General features: G+C 46.0%; 1 protein-coding gene across 1 annotated transcript; it reads left to right on the top strand.

The window, feature by feature from the left end:
* Positions 1-1702: 1702 nt before the first annotated feature.
* Positions 1703-6236, top strand: LOC124707218 (probable homogentisate phytyltransferase 2, chloroplastic). The gene is made up of 10 exons (XM_047238880.1): positions 1703-1839; positions 1922-2068; positions 2190-2415; positions 3323-3396; positions 3630-3722; positions 4289-4406; positions 4728-4790; positions 5227-5259; positions 5690-5766; positions 5850-6236. Exons 1-9 carry the CDS (start codon positions 1703-1705, stop codon positions 5762-5764), a joined length of 966 nt encoding a protein of 321 aa, XP_047094836.1. The 3' UTR covers positions 5765-5766; positions 5850-6236.
* The last annotated feature ends 9097 nt before the right edge of the window (positions 6237-15333 follow it).

Here is a 15333-nt window from a genome sequence, read left to right as displayed (position 1 = left end):
GTTAGGATCATAGCAACCCACCAAGCTGACAGGCAGCTCACACAACAATGCAAATGCATGTGTTGTCGACCAAAGGCAAGCCCTAGATAAGTATAAAAATTGCATATATTTCTAACATTTATACACTAAAAGGTGTTCAGATAAAAGAGTTTTTTTTTAAAATAAAATTGTTAGTGCATTTAAAGCCTGTGGGAGACCATTAAAAAGTGAACCATGTGGCAGATACTAAAACATTTGACCATTGATTATGTATATCATAATACACATGAACAAATATTTTCCACCTAAAATGGTCCAAAAGTTTCAAAATGATAGAAGACCTAAATCAGCTCAACATAAAGGCCTGGCATTTCCATGAGAAGTGAACCATAAATTACTATCGCAATTAAAACCCCACATAGTACGATAACAAATGCACATAATTAAAAAGTGGGCACAAGATTGAAGTTTCATGCACCCACTCTAGCATGAGAAGACGATATAAGCCAACCGCAGAGCATCACTCCCATGTTATGTCGACTATACACGAGAATTATCCATGGTGTACGTACCAGAGGATTTGGTGCATTGCTAGGATTTAGAGACATCAGGAATGACACCTTCACATGAGACTGAAATGTCACCGTCCAGATGCACCTGTAAGCTCCGCGTCTGCATGCATCCCTACCAAGAGTGCCATTCCATAGTGCAGCTTCGGTATTCGATCCGTCGACGATGAGCATTGCGATTAGTGTTTTTCCCTGTCCGAGCTGATGCTAAAAATCGTGCGGGAAGCACGATAACAACAATCTACAAACCTTGATGCTATGATCATGAAGCATGTAGTCAAGAGGAGTTGATGCTAAAAATAAAATTGCCGCGGTTTTTTTTTATTTTCTAATAAGGGAAAACTAAAAAAAACTCCAAAGCTGTAACATGAACATCTGCCTCAGCCATAGGATAACACGTGCACGGCCGTCGTGGCATCTCCCTTCACTCGCTCGCTACCTGCAAGCAGCCTATGGCGATGGGTGGCTGAGGGGCGCAGACTCGACTCCCCTCCCCATGGCTTCCCTCGCCTCCCAAGGGCCTGCTGCCGCCGCTGCCTTCCTCCCCGCCCCGGCCAGCCGCAGCAGACGCCCTCCCCGCCTCCTGTCCCCGTCGCCGCCGTCCGCTTCGGCCCTCTTCTCGTCTGCCTCCGCTCGCTTCCCCCACTACCCGCGCGCCCCCTGCAGCGCCGCCCGCCTGCGCCGGCGCGACACCGTGCGGGTAAGCATCCCGATCCCCATGTCTCTGGCTCAGTGCCGCGATCGTATCTCGGGCCACTGACCTGAAGCAAATCGAGCCGCTGTTTCCTCTAGGTTGCCCAATCAGAACGTTTGATGTTCGTTACGAGCACGGAGTGACAGTTGAAAACTTTGTACTGAATTTGTGCTCGGGGAGACAGGGTGAGGATGCAATGCTGCATTTACATATTTCCCTGATAGTTGCGTAGTAGTCTCGTTGATACTGCGACCGCACTGTAAATCTGCAATCCATATAGGCATTGCTGTGTACTGTGGACCTTCAGGAGTGTGATTACCTGAGTATTTCCCTTCTTCCAGGCATATTTCATGAGAATTAGTGATGAATGGACTCACAGTTTGCTAATATTCACAACAACTGCATTCACTTAAGCAAACTATATGTGTACTGTCAGATATTATGATCGCATTAACTTGACATGGTCCTGGTACAGGCATGTTCCCAAGCTGGTGCTGCTGGACCGGCTCCACTGTTAAAGACTCTAACAGACCTAAAGGATTCCTGCTGGAGGTTTTTGAGGCCACACACAATTCGAGGAACTGCTCTGGGATCCACGTGAGCATCGAGCTTCACAGTTATAATAATGGCTGAACCGAGATGTGATTTTGTAGTGCTGATATTGTTGGTGTGGATGCAGGGCGTTGGTTGCTAGAGCATTGATAGAGAATCCCCAGTTGATCGATTGGAGCTTGGTATTTAAAGCATTCTATGGGCTTGTAGGATTGATCTGCGGCAACGGTTACATTGTTGGGATTAATCAGATATATGACATCGGAATCGACAAGTATGTATATTGCCTCCCATGTATCGACTTACACTTACTAACCTCATCAAGCAGCATATCGCCAAGGCCAACTACTATGTCCCTGTCGTTTCTAATTTTATGCCACTGAATACCTGAACAGGGTAAACAAGCCATATTTACCTATTGCTGCTGGTGATCTCTCAGTTCAGTCAGCATGGTTATTGGTCGTAGCATTCGCAGTGGTGGGCTTCACAATTGTTGTTTCAAACTTTGGACCTTTCATTACCTCTCTTTACTGCCTTGGTCTATTTCTTGGCACCATTTATTCTGTTCCTCCATTCAGACTGAAGAAATATCCAGTTGCTGCTTTTCTTATCATTGCCACGGTACTTTTCTCTTCCCTTCATATTTTCTATAGTGACAACATTAGTTTTTTTGTTAGCTCTTATGCTTTAGAATGATTGTCAATTAAGACCTAGGGAACTTTGGTCAATATATAGAAAAGCCTCTAAAACAAATATATAACAACTAAACATAATATAGTGACGCGCCTTGGACGTAGTTGCCAGCTATAACTGAAAGTCTGCGACCCTCTTGTATTCCATTCCCATAATGAGCTGCACATGACAGATATGTTCGTAGGTATTTTCATACTCATCTAACTTCTATCTGAATGGCACTCTCCATGCAGTATTTGTAAGAACATAACGAGATAGGCTGTAGTGACAAAAGGAACTTTTAATGGACAATCGTGCCTCAAACTTATTTGTTTGTTGAGCATGTGTGAAAATTAACAGTCTTAGCACACATGTTTTCCTGTGTTGAGTGGTCATGCTTGCTGTATCTCGTGCACATGGTGTTCCTTGTACACCTCAGAACATGATCGGTGTATAACTCAACGTTATAGAAATATGTTTCTTACGAGAAAGAAGAGCAGGACTAGCAAATCTCCTCTACCATAACTCTAGCTATACAAGTTTACAGAAATTTGCTTGTGAGAGCTTTTGGAGAGAAATTTAAGTATTTAAGTGTGCTCTCCTATAGAACAGTTTATTTGCTTGAAATTTATTTCACTTATCAGGTTAGTCATCAGTTTCTTAGCAACTCGCACAATATACGATTTCCGAAGACCTCATTTCTCTGAGTTATGCAGTGCTACCATGTTTATTGTTTAATTGCGACATCATACTATCATGTTTCCAATTATATTTTAAGACCATATTTTATTTTAAGACCATGCTATCTTGAAACATTTTAATTTTAATTTTTGGCATATATTTGATTTCTTAATAGGTTCGTGGATTTCTTCTCAACTTTGGAGTTTACTATGCTACCAGAGCTGCTTTAGGTCTTACATTTCAATGGAGGTAAAATAGTCACTGGAAGTCCTGTACTGAACTTCTATCCTTTCAATGAAATTAACCGCAAAGGCTTTTTTGCGTTTTCTTGGGAAAAATAAGTTCTTTTGGACTTGTTGCTGAAGTTTAGTATTGTATTTCTAGAGTCAATATGCTCCTACCTAATCTTAGTGGTTTGTTGCATCTCATTGCAGGCAGATATTCATGATGTCTAATGTTGTATAATACCTTTCTATCTGCAGCTCGCCTGTTGCTTTTATTACATGCTTTGTGACAATATTTGCTTTGGTCATTGCTATAACCAAAGATCTTCCGGATGTTGAAGGAGATCGCAAGTGAGTTTCTAGTCTATACATGGTTTTGTATTCATCGCTGTCTAGCTTTTTCAACAAAGATCATGTCATTTTTCAAATTAATAGCTAAACACCTATATTTGTGTAGGTAGATGTTTTATGGTGCACATCCATGTCTTGTGTCACTATTTTTAGTTTCTATGATAAAATTACTGTCTGTAGGCCCCAAAACTGGCAACATTTGGTCAAACAAATTACTAATTGGAAGGGTTAAACAATGCCATAAAGATTGTGAGTTTAGACATCCAATCTTTGTCTCTTCTTTCTCTTGGTCTTACCAACTGGCCAAAAAGGTTTGAAACTGGATTGAGTAGTTTCATCCCAACTTAAATAAAACTTAGTCATTCTGAAAGACCTCCAAACATAAGATGAAATTTGTAGTTTCGCATAACCCTATTTTCAAATGTAGACCTTTTCTAGTTTGTTTCTTTTGAGACTGAATAGTAGCAGTCATCAGCCATAGCCAGTTCTACTAACTATTTATTTGTCTATGGGCCATCATTAATTGAATTGCTGATATTGTACTTATAATGTTTCGCCCCTTGTAGATTCCAAATATCAACTTTGGCGACAAAGCTTGGTGTCAGAAAGATTGCCTTCCTTGGCTCTGGTTTATTGTTGGCAAATTATGTTGCTGCTATTGTTGTACCTTTTCTCATTCCTCAGGTTAGATTTCTACTGCTTCTGGCTGTCCTTTGATCTTCTTTCGGTCATTCCAGCCAGAGGCTTAATTATTTTAGCTGATATTTGTTACCCTCATTTGGTTAAAATTTCAACTGTAGCAATGTCTCATGTGATAGAAACATGCATCTAAGGTCAATTAGACCAGTAAAACTTACAACCTTCTTTACCTTGATAAATTCTGTATACCAAGGATGCTTTACTGATCAGTGTCTGCTTTGTACAAGACACTACTTCGATGCATAATTCTGAATTAGGCAGTGTTACCTTGTCCCATTGCACTGATAGTGTTTTTCAAAATTGCAGGCGTTCAGGGGCACTGTAATGGTGCCTTTCCATGCTGCTCTTGCAGTTGCTTTGATTTTACAGGTAAACACATAGACCCGTGTTGATGATCAGTCCTGCAGTTTGTAAGATCTGTACAGGTTCAATCCTGCATAACTAGCTTTATTAGATAAAAAAAGGTTCAACTTTATTAGAAGGGTAGACAAACAAAATACAATTTGAACACTGGGGACACCAGCTTGAGAGCCAAAGGTGCAACATGCATCACATAAACTACGCCATCATGCTCGCGATGCCAATAGTCCTTGGCTGTTTATTTTCAGATGTAAAATATAGAATTGAATAGACAGAAGCACATGGGCTTGTTGCGAGGTCAAATTGCTAGTAATATATCAATGTTAATTAAGCAAGTTTTAACCCAAATCTCGATTCAAAATCCAATATTTTCATTCAAATCTAGTTCCTTCGGTTGCGGAGCACATGTATTTCTTTCTCTAACTGTTCTGTCCGATGATTTCAGACATGGATTCTAGAGCAAGCGAAATACAGTAAGGTGAAGCCTCTAACTAATGTTCTTAACTGCTCCAGTTCGTACATACAACTCTTGAACTAATAAAGACTTCATAATTGAAATAGATTGCCAGGAGAAATATTGTCTCTGAGCTTGCATATATTTGGTTTTAGTAGATAAGTAGCTCCCATGTTATTTATTCTTTTGTTTATGCAATGTTTTTTTCTTGAGAGGAAACATGACATTGCAGTGTCTTAGACTTGGAATGTTAACCAACAAAAGTGAAGCTCTCAAGTTGCCATGTCGCATATATAAATTAATTTGTTGGAATGTCGGATCATTGACAGAAGTAGATGTGCATGTATTTCATAATACAAGGATGTGGAAAGGATATGTTTTTTGAGTTCCAAGTGCATCTGTGTTGCTTCTGAAATACCCTGTAACTAATTTGAGATGTTTCTTTGTGTGGCAGGATGCTATCTCACAGTACTACCGGTTCATTTGGAATCTCTTCTATGCTGAATATATCTTCTTCCCGTTAATATAGAGGTAACATTTCTGGCTAGCACTTCTGCTGCTTCTGTGAAGTCTGTTCCAGAAACTTCATGTGGTCATTTGCTTTACATTATCAGACATGGCGTCTGACCTGGGCTACATGATCGGAGCACAACGAATTTGAGAGAAGATTAATCATGTGCGTATAAAGCGCGAGCATTTTTGTAAATATCTTGACTGGTAGGGAGATAGAGCAGTGGTGCTACGAGGATGTCGAAGATGTCATGGGAGTTTCAGGTGGGGCGTGGCATTGATCAGTTACCGTTGCCCAATAGAACAAGCCAAGCTTCCGTGTTTCCGCCAAGGGAAGATGAAAGTCTGGACTCGGTGATTTCGGTGCAAGGGATGCGTGGGCCTGAGCCAGGTTCAAAACGGAGCGACTTTTTCTCTGACTTGTTTCAGCAAACCTTGTACACAATCTGGTCAAGTTCAAAGAAATTGAATCCCGGAATTTGGCTGAGCTACTTTTACGAGGTTTCTTAGATACCGCGGTGTGTCATCTGCTGGGCCTCGCTGCATGTCTTTCTGAGGTTCAGTATGTGTGTGTTCTGATCTCAAAAAAAAGTATGTGTGTGTTCTTTTGCCAGTTACTTCTGTCTGAAGATATACAGTACCTTGTAAAGTGCAACTCCTCTTGCACACTGTTGGTAGTATATCACAAGAATTTCGACGTCCTCGTCTGACGTGCGACAAATGTGGAGTACGGGTGCATATTTTTGGTTGCATGTACCGGGCACTTCAATCTACATATCCCAAGAAGTGTGAACTGACGAGCAAACTGTTCGGACTGGACTTCGACGGTGGCTCAGACGAGCTGGCATCTCCGTGGTCGTGGAATGTGGAAGGGCCACGTATGTACGTAGGGGTGGCCGTTGATCCTGTGCCGCAACAGCCACTGCTGAATGCTGATCCAGCCGCCAGCGCCGTCTTCCTGGCCGCTACTATTGCTCGCACATGCAAGCAAAGACTGACTAGATTTTTGCGTGCCTGTGCACTCCTCCCTCCCTCCCTCCCAGATCATGTAGCTGGTGGATCGATCAACGTACAGAAGATAACGGGCCAGCTGATATAGACGTTTTTTCTTCGAAACTAATTTTTAGATAAAGTGAATATATTAATATTAAAAGATACCAATTACACCCAGTCTCTGCAACAACGTTCCACCCTAGTGGCAGTACGGATGCACACACTCAAAAAAGAGTAAAGAAAACTAAGAAATAAAAGTCACGCTACATCATTCCAGACCTAGCAACAGCAATACAACCACCACCGTGATAACACGCCCGACCAAAGGTCTTAGGTTTCACCCTAAAGATAGTCCCCCTCTCAAAACAATGCCTCCAACAAGGTCATTGATAGGCACAACCAGTTAAGGCCATACCTTGGGTTTTCACCCTGAGATGTAAGACTCTGAACTTCACATGTACTGCCGCCCCCACATGCATACCACTGCTGTGGAGCCCGGAATGCCAAGTAAATCCCTCGGCATCACGGAGTCTCGAACCTCCTTTAGCCAGTCCACCAATCCGGCCTTCATGATATTCCTTCTTGTGACTTCGCCATGGACCAAAAAGTCACCTGATGTCAACACAGAATAGAGTTTTGCGCCGCTCCCTCCGGAACCAAACGGTCGGAATAAAAACATGGGTGCGCACGACCGAATACCACCCAATCCAGCAAACTCCAGGCAAAAGATGCACTGTTCCATTCGTCGGCGGAGCTTTCCGGAACTCATCTCTCCATCTAGATCAAGGCAAACTGACCTTCGGTAGATCTTCATCTCCGCTTGCGAGAAACCCGAGGACTGCCACCAAAAACAAAGCAAGACCAGTAGCCCCCACGCCGCCAGTCCCTCCCGCCGGATCACCAGGGAAGTGGACAGCGGCGCGGATCATGTGTACCACCGCTGAACCGTCACCGGGGGCGGAGGCCGCCACCGCTCCGCTGAATCCCCCATGGTTACCGACGGAGAGCATCAGGCCCCGGCCAAGTAGCCATGCCGCCCGGCTTCCTCCACCGGCGCTTCATCACCTCCCATGGAACGCCACCGTGGAAACCCTCCCCCCCTCGTCGTTCGACGGAAGGGGCGCCGCCACCGTGGCCGGGGCCGGAGCCGGGGCCAAGGTCAGGGCCGGGGCCGAGGCCGGCAGCAGCGGCGGCTGAGGTGCGGTGGTCAGGAGGCGGCTGCTCAAAGCGGGGCGGGTAGATCCTCCGCCGCCGCCCGGGAGGGGGTGGGAGAGGAGGAGGAGGAGGCGGCTAGGTCAGGAGAGGAATGGTTGCTTCTTTTTTCTTCGAAACTGAACAATAAACACTATTGGAGCCGCAGACTGGCCAGCGGCCGACATGTATGCAGGCGGCAGTGGCGATCGCTACGTACATGTAAGTACTGCTCCATGGTCCTCACGTCTATCTTCTACTATCTCGATCATGTCTATACGGCTGGCTATACCCCTTTTGCTGCCTCTACACGCTCGTCAACAGTAATGGCACGCGGTGCACAGTATACTGCGATCTGCTCCTTTTTCTTTAGAGAGAAAACACGGCATTTTATCAATCACATAATATCAATACGAAGAGTCTCATGGATGCAATCAGGAGAAAAATCTGAAACTAAACCTAATAAGCTAGAAACATCACGACTCCAAGCAAGAATGTGTGCCGCTTCATTAAGAGAGCGATTTACATGCAGAAAGGTAGCGCAATGGCATAGCCCTTGTCGGCCGTCACACGTCGAAGTGCCGGTGGAGAATTCATCGGTTAGGAAACGGGTGTGGAGAACTTTGGTCCCACTCTATCTAAAATCGAGATGGGGATTAAAAATTCTACCCATCCCAGTTTCCAAATATAATCATTATGTACTTATATGTACATATAAATCCATATGTTAAGAATGTATGATCATGGAATTATGTGAAGATCATTTGAATTTTGATTTGTAATAGGAAACCAGATCCCTGCCCTGAATGTTAAATGAGAGGATGGGGATGAGAATGCACTCCTCGGTGGGGAACAGACTCGATCGTTGCCATCCCTAGACGTACAAAACTTGATGTAGAAGACCAATAGCACAAGTCGGTTCACGTAAGGACACCGACCCCGAAGCAACTATGTAAACCCTAAGTCTACCATGTATGCAAGGCCGGTAGAGATCGCCCTAGAGGGCAGAGACTTAGACGTCCAAATAAGCTAACCCTAGATTGAGAGCCTAGCCTTGTAATCCACTTGTACACTCAACCTAGTAAAAGAAGAAATAGGTCTTTACTTTTAGAGATAAGAGCCGAACCTAGGTACATTGTGCGTTCGAATCCCGTCTTTGGTATCCTCCATGTCGTTTAGCTTCTCCCATCACTTTCCCGCGACAGAATCCGATGTTCTTAATTTCCGACTGAACTTCTGCATGGATTCAGCTAGTCATATTTTTCGGCTGTACTGAGACGCGCAACCAAACAGTATGACATTTATACAAGAATCTGATTACTGCTCCACCATGCACCAGCTAGCAGCTAAGCTTAATTAATTTCCAGTTGAAGGAATGTTCATGCTGCGCACACGTAATATACGTGCTAAGTTCCTCTTCTATCATAATTAATCGGAAGAACAAGTGCCGAAGAAGAAAGCTACGTACGTGTCAGTTGTCACGCACGAAAGGGAGGTCCTTAGAGCATCTCCACTCGTCCCCCCGACGAGGCCCCCGGCGAGCGTTTTTTCCATCCGGACGGCGTAATTCGGCCCAGTCGCGCCCCCGGTTCCTCGTTTTCGTCCGGATTTGGGCCTAAATCCATCCGGCGATCCCACGTCATCCCCGGCCCCCGGGAGCGCTCGGGGACTCCGGACGAGTGAAAGCGGGCGTGGCCCCAACTTGTCGGCGACAATGGCCTCCGATCTACGGCAAAACCCTCGTCTTCCCGATCTACGGCAAAACCCTCGTCTTCCCGATCTACGGCAATACCCTCGTCGAACGAAAGCTTTGAACTCTCAAGTGGTGCAACATAGATAGATTATATATATATTTCGAATATAATTCGAATAAACATAAAAATTACATATAAAAACTTTAAAACTAAACTACTTCTTCTTCTTCTTAGAAGGCCCCGCCTCATCGTCGTCGCGGCGACGCTTCCGGCTCGTCACCTCCTCGTCGGAGGAAGTTGAGTCCTCCTCGTCGTCGTCATCATCGGCCTCTTCGTCCTCCTCCTCCTCGCTCCTCCTCCTCGCTCCTCGCTCCTCCTCCTCTTCCTCGGCCTCTTCCTCGGCTCTGCTCCTCGGCCTCGCTCCACGGCCTCTTCGTCCTCCTCCTCGTCGTCCCACTCGTCCTCGCCGGCCGGCGGGGGGAATCGTCGCTGCTGGACGATGCAGCTGGATCCCACCAATGGCGCCATCCGGGCGGCTTCCCTCGCCGTCGGTGTCCGATGGCCAAGAGATATCGCTCATGGTTGACGGAGGATGGTGACGAGAGAACGGATGAATGGCTCAGCCCGTCGAAAACCGTTTATGTAGGTCTCTCGACGAAAGAGAGCGCCGGTTGCTCTTCCGCGGAGTTCGTGCTCCATTACGGCGGTTCTCGCATCGAGGCCACTTCGACCGTTCCCGACGAGTCGTTTCGGCTCTCCAGTCCACTTCGCGACGGTTCAATGCGGCGAGGGAACTCCGACGATTGCCCTTCCCGGTGACTGCGCCGTCGCTATGCACGCGGTGGGTGCGCGTCCATGGGCTCGCGGCTGGAAAAATGGGCCTCCCCAGGCCAAAAACTACATCCATCCGGCGCTAAATTTCGCCGGATTTGGGCGTGGGGAGCCCAAACGAGTGGGGATGCTCTTAACTCTTTATGCACACAGCCCGCGTAACGTACTCGTGCACTAAATTTCAACTGTCAGCTCGTCTACAGTGCCACAACCAATACTTTGTCCTTTGGTCATCCTCTCGTCTCATCGATCCATCGATCGACGTACACCTTAGTTCAAAGTTTGTACTAAAAAAAAGAGGGCCAGTCTGCCCGCACCTCCCCTACATCCAACCGTCACTGATATCGCTATGAAAAAGAGATGGCCATTCCACAAGACGAAGCAGGACGCTGAGGCTGGGTCCTCTCGCGCCAAGAACAAGAAACCCCGCACAATCGTCGGTACGCGCCGGTGGAACTCGCCCAACAGCTGTTCGAGGAGAATGGCCCGGTCCCTTGGCGGGATGCGGGCATGCCGACCAGTTGCTGGTACCTCAACCACCGCCATATCCTAGTGCCTCCAGTGCCGCATGAGGGGCGACAACGGTAGTACGAGATCCGCCCCTGTAGATTCATCCTCCCGCCGGATCTACACGACAATCCGGCCTTCGCCCTCGACTCCTACAACTGGTCCACCTTCGGGAGGTGGGAGTTCGACCCGCGCCTCCGCGCGAGTTACCTAGGCGACGTGGAGTTCTTCATTCAGGAGCGTCGTGCCCTCTTTGACGAGGAGAAGGAGGAGAAGGAGGAGGAGGTCATGGAAGAGGAAGGGGAGGACGATCTCTAACCACCGAACCTCACGAAGGACGAGGCCATGGAGATGCCCATTGCGAACAGCGAGCTCGACGACCTCGGTCCATGGGATGGCCTCGCCGTCCAACTGCGGGCCTCTGCGCTGGCCCAAGGGTGGCCACCGACCCCTCCACCACCTTCTCGCGCTGCAGCAGCACATTCGGCTACACCAGCCCCGCCTCTAGCGCCTCAGCGTTCTATGCATTGGCTGTGGCCTTGGGCTCCTTTGGCCTTCATCGACCTTGTCGACGATTACAACAAGGACAACTAGGCAGCCATGGCGGGCACCATTGTTTGCTAGGGCTTTTATCTTTCCTTTATTACTTATTTTCGACACTATGTAAATGTTTATATTATAAATGAAAATAATAATATAAAAATGCGTCCGGCCCCGATGCAAACGGTCTGACCCGAAAGCCAATTTTGTACCCACGACTCGACGCAAACAGATGCGTGTGGTCATTTTTGACGTCTGAAATGCATCCGGCAGTTGCACGGGATGCCCTTAGTTCAAAGTTTGCACTAAAAAAAGAAGGTGGAAAAAGCCTACTGACGATCAGGAAATTCCAAATCATTGCGTTTTGGGCAGTACAGATTCCGTGGTAGGCGTTCTGCTTGACTTGGCTAGGTGTCGGCGCGTCACGTCGCGGTCGGAATATAATCGTCCATGGTGTACCCGCTCCGTACGTGTGTCCACGAGGATGCAACTTGTTACATGTGTTATGAGTGCAGCGCAGATGGCTAAGCTAGATCAGTTTACTGTACCACTTCAAGTCTTCATGGACCGCATGAAAGGACTTGCCGGTCTGGTGCCACCGCTAGCTAGTAGAATTATCTGCATCAAACCACTAGTAAGACACTAAGAAGCGCATTTGCGGTTGCGGGAACTCACTTTACCGTGCTACGGTTGCTACAAATCATACACATATTCTATGCGTGTATAGAAAAGTTCATGACTTTATCACGAGAATTATTTTTATCTTTTTGCCTACGATGCTTTCTATGTTATTCCTTCACAAAATGTTTCAGAACATGGCCAAGTCAAAAAAGACAAATTCTCAAAAAGAGTTTTTTTTTCGTAATGCATGGGAGCGCATCTCCTCTCGTGAGCTAAAATTGTGCTTAATATTCAGCCTTCAGATTACTTTTGGGCATCAGTCCAATTTTTTTGTTCATTTTTTCTCACGTCTTACTCCCCTCCAGTAGTAAAAATAGTATGCCGTCGGTAAATTACGGGTTGTGAGTGCCTACAGGGGATGGGAGGATGGTTGGTGGGCCGATGTTAGAAAGACATGTCGATGAGTAAGAGTTGGCCAATTATAAGAGGTGGATGCATGATATGGATGAAGAGGAATCACATGAAGGAAATATTGATTGAGGAAGGTTCGATGAGGCCAAGCAGAGCATACCAGTGGTATAAAATAGTGGATGGGGTGATCCGAGGGCGATGATATAGACACATCCAACATTTTCCTATGTGACATGAAATGTGCCCAAAAAATACCTATAACTTTGAATTCTTTTTCTATGACCTTTTAATCAAAAGCCATTTCTTCTAGGTGATGCAATTAGCCTTCTTTTTAGGCAAGGAAATGCAATTGGGCGCAAAGAGCAACCTGAATAATTTCCTTAACACTTTGAGATAGGATGACATATCGTGTGGAAGTCATATGTCGCTCCTACCTTACGCACGCGCCTCATCCCATAAGCATATACACCTCCAGCACCGGTGCCTGCTGTTGTGCCGCCCCACTACAACCCCCCGCCCCATTCTCCGGTCCATGGGAAGCCCCTAGAGCTCAAGCTAAAAAAATGGGCATGGCCATGTTGGCTTCGAATCAAAGGTCTCCTACATTGCCAAGCTCTAGAAGACGAGGGGCCGACGAGAATGGGTCCAGGGTTATTGGTTGTTGCATCGATGGGCCTTCGGTAATCGGGCTTTGTTGCCGGCTGTGCCTAATCGGAGAGATCGACACACTATGGACGATGTGATAGATAATGTTTTTCGCGGATTTTCGATGTTGCACGGGTGTTTTGAATTTGTAAAAAACACGTACATGTTTTCTTGCGAAAGCACTCACCAGATGTTGTAGATTTTTTGGACGTTTGCTAAAAGTTTGTGTTTCTCTTAAACTTTTTAATGTTTCATAAGTTCTTTCAAAATGTTGCACACACATGTTCGCTTGGTTGCATTACTTTTTATGAAATATCTTGAATGTTTTTTGCATGTTTTTTAACATCTTCCTTTTTTTGTTGTGTAGCAACTTTTTGTTACAATACTTCTTTCAAGTTGTTGCAAAAACAATTTGCGCGATTGTAATGTCTTCCTGAAGAACGTCGCAAGAAATATGTAACCACCAAGTTATTGCGTTTATTTCAATATTACGATGATTTACTAGTAGTATATTCTTTTAGGGGGTGGAGATTTTGTTGCAAACAATGAACGAATTGGTGATCCATCGTAGATGGCTGATCAGATGGTCGTGAAAACAAAAAAAAAAATCCCTAGCAACTTGGCAACAAACGGCTAGCACTACCGAATACTTTAATCGGAGATCTGCCGTAGATGGCCGATCAGACGGTTGTGAAAACGAAAAAAAAATCCCTTTAAAATGGCTCAGAGACTCCTACCACAACCCAAAAAAATTAATCGAACATCCGCCATAGATGGCCGATCAGACGGTTGTGAAAACAAAAAATACCTCCTGCCTAGTTGGCCGACAGGTGGCTAGCACGACCTAATAATCTTAGTTCCTGAGTGAGTAGCTTTGTATAGATTTTATCTCTTTTTTTTTGTAGCTTCTCTGTATTTGGTAACTTGTCGAGATCAATTAAAATACCTAGCAGAATCTTGCTATTTCGGTATTTCCTCAATAAAACGGAATGGGAACCAATCTGTGGTTGGATGGTTAGGAGGGTACTGGCACCATCAGTCTAGTAGAGATCAAATCCCAGATTAAACACTTTGGTGTCTCATCAAAAGATGAAATATTTATTCGGTGGGAGGCGATATTCCCGTTGACAACGAGATGTTTGTGGTTACTTCGTTAATCTCAAGATCTGTCGGATCAGTTTTTTCGACCCAATTTCTCGGAGATACTCATAGGGGTAGGATGTGATTACATGCGTGCATAGGGAGATGAACGTATGTGGTTAGAGCGTCTCCAGTCGTCGTTTGGGGACGTCGGACAAGAAATGGAGAAAACACTTTCCAAACGCATCTCTCAAATCTAAAGAGCGCCTCATTTTTGGAAAAATTTGCCTCATTTTCGAGAAAAACGGAGCAAACCAACCTGAACCAATAGGAGGCATCCATTTTGCCGGCCCGTATCGGAAGCGACGACCGAGCCGATCGAGCCCGACCAGGTCAGGAACTCAGGATGCAACGACGCGGCGGCAGTTTCTGGGACGGTTGGGGAGAGGAGCTCATTGCTGGGCCCCCACTTTAAATGGCAACAGTGGGTACGCGCGCGGCAACTGGCATCTCCAGCTCACCTTCAGCATCGATCATCGCCGTCGTACCCTACGTCTACATTGCAGAGCAGTTTCGCTCCTGTAGCAGGGCTCCATGGTGTCCCGATCGTCTTCCACACGTACGCTCGGCGGCGATGGCCGTTGCTAAATGCTTTACGCTGCCGCCACGTACGTCGGCCATGTCGTGGGGCGAGTGACGGCCGGCGGCGCTTCGCCGGACGGCCGATCGGAGCAAGAGGCCGGTGCGCGCCAGCGGTGATGCGAGGAGGCCGCTGGAGGGTTCTAGAACGAGTAGAGGAGGTTGCATTTGAAATCGGCAAGACACATGGTGGATACTGGATAGGATTGGGAAAGGAAAACGCTTCAGAGTGTTGCCACATTTGGTTGTACTGAATCTTGTCCACAGGCTTGTTTGGGCAGAAGCTCCAGATGTTTGGAATAACATTTTGCTCCGTAATAAACTCACGCTTACACCTTCACTTGTTTTTTTTTTCTACTAGAGGATCTGACTTTACTCATCAATTAAACAAAGTACAGCAGATATTGAAAATCACAAAAGACAAAACCTCCATAGA

The sequence above is a fragment of the Lolium rigidum genome, chromosome 4 (genome assembly GCF_022539505.1).
Source record: "Lolium rigidum isolate FL_2022 chromosome 4, APGP_CSIRO_Lrig_0.1, whole genome shotgun sequence".
In the NCBI taxonomy this organism is placed as follows: Eukaryota; Viridiplantae; Streptophyta; class Magnoliopsida; order Poales; family Poaceae; genus Lolium; species Lolium rigidum.
Note: the sequence above shows the minus strand (reverse complement) of the source record. Positions and strands in the feature narration are given on the sequence as shown.

Bases quoted from the DNA above. Each gene is read 5' to 3' on its own strand.
- LOC124707218 (XM_047238880.1), top strand. From the start codon at position 1,703: ATGGTCCTGGTACAGGCATGTTCCCAAGCTGGTGCTGCTGGACCGGCT. The intron at 2,069-2,189 runs GTATGTATATTG...ATACCTGAACAG, and splicing joins TATGACATCGGAATCGACAA to GGTAAACAAGCCATATTTAC. The intron at 4,407-4,727 runs GTTAGATTTCTA...TCAAAATTGCAG, and splicing joins TACCTTTTCTCATTCCTCAG to GCGTTCAGGGGCACTGTAAT.